The 12,292-nt window shown below is 32.6% G+C and overlaps 2 protein-coding genes across 2 annotated transcripts; both read left to right on the forward strand.

The window, feature by feature from the left end:
• On the forward strand, positions 2,729–7,733 carry LOC105166193 (protein DETOXIFICATION 33). The gene is made up of 9 exons (XM_011085453.1): positions 2,729–3,081; positions 3,167–3,362; positions 3,448–3,793; positions 3,888–3,974; positions 4,931–4,987; positions 5,095–5,333; positions 5,423–5,541; positions 6,939–7,025; positions 7,341–7,733. The coding sequence occupies exons 1-9, from the start codon at positions 2,827–2,829 to the stop codon at positions 7,395–7,397; spliced, it is 1,443 nt and encodes a 480-aa protein (XP_011083755.1). The 5' UTR covers positions 2,729–2,826; the 3' UTR covers positions 7,398–7,733.
• Positions 8,524–11,015, forward strand: LOC105166194 (30S ribosomal protein S9, chloroplastic). The gene is made up of 3 exons (XM_011085454.2): positions 8,524–8,917; positions 10,002–10,290; positions 10,699–11,015. Exons 1-2 carry the CDS (start codon positions 8,570–8,572, stop codon positions 10,287–10,289), a joined length of 636 nt encoding a protein of 211 aa, XP_011083756.1. The 5' UTR covers positions 8,524–8,569; the 3' UTR covers position 10,290; positions 10,699–11,015.

The following is a 12,292-nucleotide window of genomic DNA, read 5'->3' on the forward strand; positions in this document are numbered from 1 at the left end:
ATATGTTTTCTTAGAATTTTCTAAAATAATTTTATAGACTAGTATCTTTATGGATTATTTATTTTTTTACCCACTCCCATTCTTTTTTACAGTTTCTGAAATATATTTTTTTAAGTTCATCAAGGGTAAGTTAGTAATTTCATCCCACTGTTAGGGTTCAAAAATAAATCAAACTATTCGATACTCAAATAAAATCGATTAATAGAAGTTTGTTTGAATTTTGCATTGTTAAATTTAACAAATCAAACCAAACTTGAACAGAATTTTCTGTTCAATAAGCTTTCAAGCTCAACTTGAATTCGATTCGATTAGTACTGAAATAACAAAATAAATCTAAAACTATCAAATTACTTGAGTTCAACTCATATTTGATCTAATTAAAGCCCATTTAAGCTCAATTAGAGCAATAATCAAAATAAATTCAAAACACAATATTTCAAGCTCGATATTAATTCAAACAAGCTTGAAGAATAATGTGTTTCGATCGACTCACAAGGCCGCATACTTGAATTTCCAAGAAGGTTTAAATTAATTGCCGATGTAGAGGCCTTATGGTTTTAAGTTTATGCGTTCGAATTCTACCAATATATGAGATTTTATTATACGTTAATAGTAGTTGTTGGTTAGATAAAATTATATGATATTATAATTAATATATAATTGTTATAGTTCTCAGTTGTTAGATATAGATATTTGATATTGTTTATTATCATCAATTTATTCAAAAATAATAGTTTATCGTTTTTCATTTAAAAAAAAAAACACACCATATACTTGAACTTGTCGAAATCGTTGTGGATTTAAATTTTAAAACAAATTCTGATCTTAATTTTGTCAAAACTTGATTTTGTTACTGAACTTCCAATTATGGAAAAATTATTAAAGTGAGGTTTCACAATTCAGAGGTTGATTTAGAAATATCAATATATTGAATTAGTATTTAAGAAATGATGTAGTCATGAATTGAATTTTATTTTTTTTAAAAAAGAAGTTTTTAATTTTTTCTTTTCATAAAAAGCTATTTTTGAGTGTTTAGAGATGGATATTTAACTTTTGAAAAAATATCGAAAGTAGCTTTAGATCAAGAAATCAGAAGCGTACCTTTTCTTCATATAATAATATTTTATATTTTAAAATATATTATAAATAAATAAATATATAAACTAACAAATCATATTTTACAAAAAAAAAAAAAGAATTAACGTCGAGGTGTTAAAATGACATGAGTCATTTTTGTTAAAAAAAAAAATGATAATTGCAAGTAATTTTTAAAATTATCTAATTAGAAGTACGACAGTTGTATCGAAAAATTGGTCGAATGGTGTCACTAACCATAATTTATGAGTATAGAGGACCTTCTTTTTCTTTTTTATATTAGTCATTGTGGCACGCCGTTTCTACGTGCATATAATGAATAATTTTTTTACATATATACTTTAAAATATATTAGAAATAATATTATAAAAAAAGATAGAATAATAAATTAATACATTAAATTAAAAATAAGGGATAATTACACTCCCCTTTTCTGAAGTTTAGTGTAGTACACGTAGACCCCCTATGGTTCAAAAAATTACATCTAACACGAGTTTTATTCTATCTAACAAATAAATCCCCTGTTGTTTTTTCTTTTTATATAACTAGTTATCGTTGCACACGTTCCCACGAGCATATAAAAAGAACCTTGGTGTGAGATGATAAGAAAAAAGAAATTTATTAAGAGAATAAATTATAATTATAAATTATAATAAATATGGAGAAGTAAGGTGAGCGAGAATTGTAGTATAGTGGGTAGTTAAGAGAAAAAAAATAATTATAAAATTATTAAAGGTATTGAAATTACTAATCTGACCAAATATTTTCAAAGGAAGAAATAAAATGAATGGTAAATATATATAGTATGTGCAATACTATTATCATATAATTGATGTATAATTTAAAAAAAATAATCAATCACGTGTGATAAATATATTATACTTACTATATATTTAATTTTAATTAACGATGATATTTAATTTGAGTAAAAATTTTCTATTAATACGATAGACTACAAATTAGATGGTCAAGATGCCTAGTGGGGTCAGGCCCCTTTCTTAGAAACTTCTATAACTAAATTAGTATATAGTAAATTACTTTTGCAACATTTATTAGAAACGAACACATCCACTGTATTTATTACAGACCAATCACCGAATTTCTCGCACTATATTTAAATTTTATTTTATTTTCACAACACTTATTAAAAATCAATCACATGGATCGCAGATCCCGTGGGGCAATCGTTAAGTCAAACGTCTGATTTTCTCGATCGCATGGTGATGGAAATTAGATAAAGAGGCACCCTATCGCGTTAGATCCATTTTCTATTACTAATTTATTGCAATGTAAAATATTTTTTTTAATTAAATTATTTTTATAACGATGAATATGTACTTTTCACATGTTTTAATTTGTGAAAATGTATAAAATTAATTTGATTATTAAAAAAATTATTTGATTTTTAATAAATTAATAATAAGTTAATTGAGGATAAATATAAATTTTATCCGATTTTTTTTATTAATATAAGTTGATTTGGTGAATTTTTTACCAATAGGAGTTGTTTGTTAGATGGAAAAAAAATTGATGTAATTATATTAAAATTTAAAAGAAGGAAGTGTAATTATTTTTAAATAAAATTATAATTTAAAAATATAAAATATAAAATATAAAAATACACACACAAGTATCTCTATATACTGACCTGACAAATCAGTTTCTTTACACCCCTCGGGTTCTTGGACTTTCATTGGTGAGTTCTCTTGCACTATCTTAACTCCGGCGGCCATGGACGGCGGCGTGAAGGAAGCGCTTCTTGAGAAGCGCCACCACCAGGAAAAAGGGGGAGAGGGCTTCATTAAAGAGTTCGGCGCAGAGTCGAAGACGCTATGGAAACTCTCCGGGCCGGCGATATTCACATCCATCTGCCAGTACTCTCTAGGTGCACTGACTCAAACTTTCGCCGGCCAGGTGGGGGAGATCGAGCTTGCCGCCGTCTCCGTCGAGAACTCCGTCATTGCCGGGCTCGCTTTCGGCGCTATGGTAAAACTAAACCCCCAATCTCATCTCACTACAACAAATTTCATGTTCGAAATATTTCCTCAGTCGCAAACTCTGTTGGTCGCAGCTGGGAATGGGAAGCGCGCTGGAGACGCTGTGTGGGCAGGCATACGGTGCAGGGCAGGTGAGGATGTTGGGCGTATACATGCAAAGGTCATGGGTCATACTGCTGACCACCGCGTGCGTGCTGCTCCCGCTCTACATCTTCGCTCCGCCCATCCTTCTCTTCTTCGGAGAGTCTGCCGAGATTTCTCGGGCTGCCGGTTGGTCTCTTGCTATCAACTGAACTCATTAACTAACACTCAGAATCTGAGGGGAAGACAGTGTTAATTTGGTGTGGGCCTGCAGGTCAATTTGCACTGTGGATGATACCACAGCTGTTCGCGTATGCTTTGAATTTTCCAATACAGAAATTCCTGCAGTCGCAGAGGAAGATGATGGTAATGGCGTGGATTTCGGGCATCATTTTGGTTCTGCACACGGTTTTCAGCTGGTTGCTGATACTGAAACTGGGGTGGGGCTTGGTGGGAGCTGCCGTGACTCTGAACCTGTCGTGGTGGCTCATCATCGTTCTGCAGTTGATCTACATATTCTACACGAAATCAGATGGTGCTTGGGGCGGATTCTCGTGGTTGGCGTTCCAAGACTTGTACGGCTTCGCCAAGCTCTCTCTGGCCTCTTCTATAATGTTGTGGTAAGTGTCCGTGCAACGTGTTTATCTCGATCTAACCTTATGAATATGATGAGTATTAATGCGAGAAACTAGCTAATTCTTGGTGAATTGGCAGCTTGGAGTTCTGGTACCTGATGGTAATAATAGTGATAGCAGGTCATCTGGAGAACCCTGTGGTGCCCGTTGATGCCATTTCTATCTGGTAATGATATCTTACTATCATTTTCTTTGACTAATTGACCCACTCCAGAAGTCATTCAAGTAGGTGGACGTAATCGATGAGCATATTTGGATAATCCTTTTGACGTTTGTTTTGTGATGTAAGAATATATATTTTTTATTTCTACTTGGACTTAGATAAGTGTATGATTATTTGATTTTATTAAAAAATCATCATTTTTCTTTGATACAATTTAAATATTATTTTGATATTTAATAATACTTAAAAAGTTATTGTTATTTTGCCACTAAAACAAAGCAATTCCTACTTTCTGTTTAATTTAGAAAAGTGCACCATTGGTTTTCTTTATTCAAAAGATTCGCTCATTTTTGTAGATAAATTAGTTAGTAAAATAATTCAGATTTAGTTTTATGTTCAATGTACTTTGTCATTTTCTACTTATTAATTACTTAAACTTTTAATTTTGGAGTATTTCATTTATTTATTTTTATATTTTAAAACTTAAGTAATTTATATATTTATAAATATAATTCTCTCATGCCTTAGACGGTCCACTAACTATATAGATTAACTCAAATGCGTATTTACTTTCACCCTCATTTTATCGTTTTAAATGGAATATTTAGTCAATAAATTAAAAAAAAAAGCATATGGAATAGTTATTTACAAAAATCATCCATTTCTTTTATATAATTGCAAAAACCACCTCGATACTTAAAAAGCAGGACTAGTTTGTGTAATGATATTAATGTTTTTTAGGGGTTTATATATATATATATATATATATATATATTTCTTCAATAACTAGAGATGATTTATGTAAATGATGTCGGCGTTTTGTTAAGTGTATGTGTAATTATTCAAAAGACAGAGATATATAATTTGCGTAAATGAACAATATTTGAGTAGTATAAATGTAATTATCCCTTTTTAAAATTTTAATTATAGTTAAAGGGGTGTGCACAATTTTCTTGCAGCATGAATATCCAAGGATGGGATGCAATGATTTCATTTGGATTTAATGCTGCCATAAGGTAATAATCTTTCCAGCATCATGCGTGTGTCTGATTTTCGGTTTGTATGTCAAAACATATATGTTAACAAAGGTGCAAGAACGACAACTCTATATACATATCTTCAGTGTAAGAGTCTCCAACGAACTCGGAGCTGGCAATGCAAGAGCTGCAAAATTCTCAGTTGTGGTGGTCTCAATCACAACGGTGTTTATCGGGGTGGTGGGCATGGTGGCCGTTATAGCGGCCAAAGATGTCTTCCCCTACCTTTTCACCAATAGCGAGGCAGTCGCTAAGGAGACGACTCGACTGTCGATTCTTCTTGCAGTTACGGTTCTGCTCAACGGTCTTCAGCCCGTCCTGTCTGGTAAGAACCCCAACGTTTTATGAGTTGTGTTTGATTCGTAGGAGGAAGAAGGAATTTATAACATGGTGGTTTGTGGCTGTGTCGTTCAGGGGTTGCCGTTGGAGCTGGATGGCAGTCTCTTGTGGCGTACATCAACATCGGATGTTATTACATTGTGGGATTACCGCTAGGCATACTGTTGGGCTTCGTGTTTAAGTTGGGGGCAATGGTAAGTTCGTTTGTTATGTTTTCATTTGTCAGGTTTCTTGAAAACTTCCTACACCTACAAACTTTTCTCCTATAAGATCTCAATTTTGTCTAAAGATTCGTTATAATTAATTATAAATATTTTCATCTTTGATTAAGAATTTAATAATACTTTTTCGAAATTAACGAGTCTAATAAATATTTCTCTACAACGAGTTGTCACGATTGAATATTTGTTAGACAATCGTTAATTTTAAGAAGGTATTTATAATTTTTCAAAAAGGTATTTATAATTAGGGTAAAATCCATATTGCCCTCCTATGATACCGAAAATATTCAAATAGGCCGTGCAATAAATAAAATATCATATAACCCCTATATTATTGAAAAAGGCACACACTATCCCCTAATGCATTTAAGCATATGTTTTATGTTGTAATGATAAAAATGTCCTTTTTGGTCAGGGTCTATATTTAATCTAATTTAAATTTGAGCTAAGAGTTAATCATGCATATACAAAATAAAAATATATTTGTTTAATATATAAATAATTTTTTTAATATATAGATATGTATATATATGCATATTTCTAGTTCAATTCTCCTCACATATCTTCGCCGTTCGATTACCTCTCGACGCGATTTTACCACCGTTGGAAAGCCCATCCAACAACGAGCATTTTGATATCCCACCTACCGCAAATCTCCAATTCGTTGGAGATTTATCTCCATTTTTTTGCTCCAAAAATTCTAATCCGTGCCCCCTATCTTCTATCACTTTCTTCTCCGCTGTTCGACCACTTTTCAACGCAATCTTACCACCGTTGGAAAGCCCATTTGAGACCCCACCCGTAGCCAATCTCCCATCTATGGGCGAATTATCGATGTTTTTCTGTTCAGAAAATTCTAATTTGCACCCCATCTTCAACTGCTTTTTTCTCCACCGTCCGACCACCTCTCAGTGTGAATCTACTGTTGTTGGAAAGCCCATTCAACGATGAGCATTTTGACACTCCACCCACTGCCATCCTCCTAGCCTCCGACGAGTTATTTGCATCTATATTTCCGTGGATTTCTTTATATATACATATAACTTGAAATATATAATTTTTTATATTCTATTTTAAAAATATGTATAATTTCAAAATAGAGGTAGTTTGGTCATTGTAGGCGAAAAATACTTGACTAGCCGCATTTTCCGCACTTGAAATACAATTCTAGAGGAGAGTGGGTAATTTGCAATTTTTTGAATAATACAAGGAATTATATAATATTTTATTTATCACAGAGTTAATATGTATTTTACCCTTATAATTATATTAAATTTTAAAAAAAATTTGTTGTAATTTACCTTTATTACTAACATGACCCATAAACTTTATGAGGATATTGAGTTGAATCAAATATCTTGGTTTTGCAGGGAATTTGGGGTGGGATGATTGGAGGAATTTGTCTGCAGACACTCATCTTGGTAGTGGTTACTTCAAGCAGAAACTGGGACACAGAAGTAAGTGTTGATTTCATCTTTCCTGGTGCATTCTTTCCTTTTGGTACATTCGACTTAAGGTGGTTTCGACTCCGTTTACCAAATCGTATAAAAAAACACGCCCTAAAAACCACAATTAAAGTTGGGATGGTTTCAATTCTGATCACCATCATGCATAGTCGATTCGGCTTTAATCACCGCCACCGGCCAGGACGATCCCAAACCATATATTGTTTATATAGTATTCGCACACACCAAAATCAATGCATTTCACGTACTGGCGTCGCCTTTCCCAATACGTTTACAAATACCTCATTGAAATTTTTGCGTCTGCAGGCGAAGGAAGCCTTGTCCCGTGTCAGGAAATGGGGTGGAGCGATTGCGGATCACTGAGGGTGGAGAGATACGGCTGCAGTGCAACCCCGACCGGTTCAGTCGGGATAAAGCTCGACCGTGTCGCTTCAACATGTTTTCATCCATCCTTGAAGTTGTTGCGGGAGAGTGAGAGTTGGGCAACAACAACGACAAGAACAACACTGGAAGTAGCAGTGATCAAATGCTCCGTTAACATTAGCTGCTGCGCATTTTCAATTATTACTTTGAACATACATTTTGCATTGTTGTCATTTTTCAGTACACGTTTATTTAGTTCTTCGTACTCGATTTCTGCCTCGAATTACATGATTACAACAATATATATTTCAATAAATTAAACAAGATTAAAATAAATATTTATGAGACTCGAACTATGATCTCCAAATTTTTTCATGAAATCCACCCTTAAACACTAGTTCTCATCATTAGTGATAAATGATGTTGTGCTCGGATATATTATTAAATTAAAAATAAATTACAACAAGTTCTTTAAAAATTTAGTATAATTACATATACCCATTGATATTTAGTATAATTACAATATAATTGAAATTTAGTCAAAACTCGCAAAAGAACATGCCCACTTTCACCATCCGCGAGTGCATCCTACCTTTCGTTAGTTTCTAACGAAAGTAGAGTTTGTGCTGTGTTTTAAAAGTCACAGGGGGTGTTTTGCTTATTTTTAAAATACAGAAAAAATTTTAGCTATTTTTGAGAAACATAGAAGGGTAAATGCAATTTGGTCAAGAAAAAAGAGAGAGAAAGGAGAAAAGAAGACCAATTTAAAAGTATTATTGATATAACAAAAAAAATTATATATATTAGTATTATAACCCATTTGTAAGCGAAAAAATGTATTTTTTCATATTAATATAAATTATAGTAAATTTTTGAAAAAATTTTCTAAATAGGAAAAATAAATATACTATGCGGAAAATTTATACCCAAATCAAATTTGATTGAATCAAATTAATCACAGAAAAAAAATATAATACATTTGAGTTTTGTTTCTGAATAATACACCAATCAAACAGTAAATATAGTATGTTTATTATATAATTAATTTAAGTTCCATTGAATGCAGCAAGGGTTAGAATTTATGTACTGTGCAGGGCAAATTAGTCAATTCAGAAACATTATCTCTTAACACTATACAAACTCTCCTCCTCACCGTACCCACTCCTCCATCGATGGCAATGGCCACTTCTATCACTGCTCTCACCTCATCCTTATCTTCTCTCTCATTCTCCTCACAAATTTCCCACAAACCCTTTCAATCCCTCTCTTTTCCATCACCAAAGCCCCTCTCTCTACGATCCGCTGCCCCCAAATTTCCCGCCCTCGTTGTCGCCGCCTCCTCTGCCGTCGCCGACGCAGACGTCGAAACAGCGGACTTGAAGAAGTTGGTGAAGTCTAGGCTTCCCGGTGGATTCGCGGCGCAGAATATTATCGGCACTGGACGCAGGAAATGCGCCATTGCTAGGGTTGTTCTTCAGGAAGGCTCTGGAAAAATTATCATCAACTATCGGGATGCTAAGGTACTACAGTTTTCTAGCTTTCGGTTACTATTATTCTTTTTGTTGGTAAGTGTCTGATTTTTGCGGAGAATTAGCTTCATTTGCATTTACATTAATAATAGTAACAGTAAGGCTGACCGTCTGAGCAGAGGCTAAGGAGTATAATTTGAGAAGAAATAGGGTTTGCAATAAGTGTATTGAGAATGTGTATGTGAGAAGAGAGGGAAAAAAATGCTTGATTGAATTAGTGCAAACGGCAAATTGATATTAGCTAATTGTGGATGTGTTCTTTGTGTTGCATTGATTTTAGTGAATTTGGGAACTTGGCCTTTACCATTATCATGATATCAATGTGCTGATTGTTCATATCTCTCTCCATTCTGTTGAAATTTTCTTTTTGAAGTATTAAGAGCGCTGTGTTAAAGTTATTTTTGTTTCCTTAAAAAGACAACCTTATATTCAACTGAAATTATTTTCTTCATAAACCCGTAGTATATGATAAAATGTATAGTACATGCAAATTATGCTGAAGGATCTTGAGCCAGCGTACTCCACGATTTCGGTTTTCTGAGGCCAGTTGATGCTGAAGCCAAAGAGAATTGAACCAGGAGGCGTGATAAAATTTCTTTTTTAAATTTTCAATAACCCAATTAAGTGCAAGCACTTGAGAATATCTGAAATGGTGATGATTTATTATGCTAGAGTGGTTATTAAGGTATGGATACAGTTGAGTAAGCAGATTAAGATGCAGAACGAATAACTGTTACAATGAGGTGTATTTCTTGATTTAATTCTGCACTGGAGACTCAACTCGGATCAGGCAGGAATCTTGACGGTATTAGGCAGAAATCATATTTTCAGTAGTTCAGTTTTGAGGACTAATCAGTAATATCTAAATGGAGATTCTATAGAGAGATTTTAATTTTACTTTTTAGGTCCAAGCAGCTTTGGGTTTGTTAAAGAGCACAAAGCATGATAGATTTGACTTAACATGGAACATAGAGTTGAACATGCAGCAATCTTCTTTGTAACTGTAGAGCTCACCACATCTGAAATCGTCCTCAATATCTGTACTGTTATATTTATTTGGTAATGATTTTTGCAGGACTACCTTCAAGGAAATCCTCTATGGTTGCAGTATGTTAAGACTCCGCTTATGACTTTAGGCTATGAGAGTAGCTATGATGTATTTGTCAAGGCACATGGGGGTGGTCTTTCTGGGCAGGCTCAAGCAATTTCCCTTGGCATTGCTCGGGCATTGTTGAAGTTGAGTGACAGCCACAGATCACCTCTGAAGCAGGAAGGTCTCCTGACCAGGGATGCGAGAGTAGTCGAGAGGAAGAAGCCTGGGTTACGGAAAGCTAGAAAGCGCCCTCAATACTCAAAGCGTTGAGGTTAGAATTGTAATTACGCAAGATATCATATATTTCCTATTTGTGATGTTATGAAAGGGTTAACTGTAATGAGTCCACATCTTTTTTTTCCTGAAATTACAAAAATCTCTCCTTTAAAATAATCGCAATATAAAAGAACAAATTTTACATTTACCTTCTTTATATATTAGATACAGAATTCTGCATTTTGAAATAAATATTAACATCTATGAAATTTCTATATATACCACTTGTTCTAACAACATGGGTAGTTGTGTAAATGTTATAAACCTGATGGGGATTTTTGATAATCTAAAAAGAAGTATATTTAATAATTATTACTACTAAGAATTGAACTCATTATAATTAATCATTTATTAAAAATAAGCTTGGACATTGTCGTGTTACAGTCTGAGTTTGGTTTCTCAGGGATTGCAATTTGAAGTCATCCTGGAACTGGACAGTTGTGTTCATATGCGGACAGACATGGAGTTGTAGCGAGCATCTTCTTCCTGACTAGTGTGTAAATTTTTCATTTAGGCTGCCATTTTTCATTATGCTCGGGAATATTAGGGGAACGAAACACCCGAAACCATAACAAGATTAATGGTTGTTGCTTCTACTTTATGACGTTCAGCTGTATCAACTCAAAGCTACTCAAAATTTAAATTTTTGATCAGTCACTAAACAATACATTCATCAACCGTGCTAGAATTCGTTCAATTATTAATATGTTACTTACGGTATTGGATATGATGTCTAAGGTATTAGAATTGGTCTAACTACGAATATGTTACTTGGCACATTATACATGATGTCTAAATGTCTAAGGTACTAGAATTGGTCTAATTAGGAATATGTTACTTGGCACATTATACATGATGTCTAAGGTATCCGATGTTTGATACGGTGTTCAATCAGTGTTGGATACAATATGTATGATGAATTGTGATGTTTGATATGGTGTTTAATCAATGTTTGATACAATATCTCTGATTTTCTGATGTTTGGTATGGTATTTAATCAGTGTACGGTACAATGTGTATGATTCTTGGAAGTATTAGTTTATTTTTACACAAAAAAATGAAATCTAAGATTCGCTGAATAAGTTAGTTGAGAAGTCCTCTTGCTTTACTTCCATACATTTATAGCATTAATCTTGTGTATTATCTTTTTTATTTTCAAACAAAGAAACAAACATCTAAATATCGATTCACTGAACTTGTGCGCATTATTCCTCTGTATTTTCATGCATCCAGATTTTATTTTCAATTACTAACTTTTGATTGGATTAGCAAAAAATGACAAAGGAGCTGACATGCTAAAAGTTTTGATTAATTCTTTTACATTATAAATGATATGTAAACTTTTCATTTTTATCCGTTATAAATTAATAAGTTCATTTTGCAAGGAAAAAACAATGAGGGTATTATACAAAAGTGAAGGACAAATTATGCAAAAGTTACAAAATAACTTTCATATTAGACGCAAAATAAGGTTTCTTTTTATATTTACGGCACGTTGTTACATATAATGAATAAATTTTTATATATTAAAAATTAAATAATATTATAAATAAAAATAAAAATGTATAAGTTAATACATTAGATTAAAAATAATAAAGAAGAAAGAAAAAAAAATTAATTCATCAATTAGTATAAAATTTGAAAAGTTAAGTTAGTTATTATTAGTTGAAAGATATTTTTGATTTCATAAAAAGTTGGTATGTCGACGTCATTAGTGTGAAAGGCCTAATCATATAATATAGACATGGATTATATATATCTAGGAAAAAATGCAATTTAATTCTCTATATTAGAATAAATGTACAGATTTTTCGTATAAAAAAAAATAACAATTTAATTCCCTATATTTTTGTAAATATCCTCTTAACCATAAGTACATTACACACACTCCCTTTGCATCTAAGATGATTTTCAATCAATAAAGTATTATTTTATATATTAAATATATTATTTAAAATATATATATATATATATATACATGCATATACAACTTTCTT

This window comes from Sesamum indicum, linkage group LG7 (assembly GCF_000512975.1).
Source record: "Sesamum indicum cultivar Zhongzhi No. 13 linkage group LG7, S_indicum_v1.0, whole genome shotgun sequence".
Classification (NCBI taxonomy): Eukaryota; Viridiplantae; Streptophyta; class Magnoliopsida; order Lamiales; family Pedaliaceae; genus Sesamum; species Sesamum indicum.

What these genes read in the sequence shown, in the direction of transcription:
- LOC105166193 (XM_011085453.1), top strand. Translation starts at nt 2,827, where the DNA reads ATGGACGGCGGCGTGAAGGAAGCGCTTCTTGAGAAGCGCCACCACCAG. An exon ending in GGATTTAATGCTGCCATAAG is followed by an intron (nt 4,988 to 5,094) that starts GTAATAATCTTT and finishes ACATATCTTCAG; the next exon opens with TGTAAGAGTCTCCAACGAAC. An exon ending in TGTTTAAGTTGGGGGCAATG is followed by an intron (nt 5,542 to 6,938) that starts GTAAGTTCGTTT and finishes TTGGTTTTGCAG; the next exon opens with GGAATTTGGGGTGGGATGAT.
- LOC105166194 (XM_011085454.2), top strand. Translation starts at nt 8,570, where the DNA reads ATGGCAATGGCCACTTCTATCACTGCTCTCACCTCATCCTTATCTTCT. An exon ending in TCAACTATCGGGATGCTAAG is followed by an intron (nt 8,918 to 10,001) that starts GTACTACAGTTT and finishes TGATTTTTGCAG; the next exon opens with GACTACCTTCAAGGAAATCC.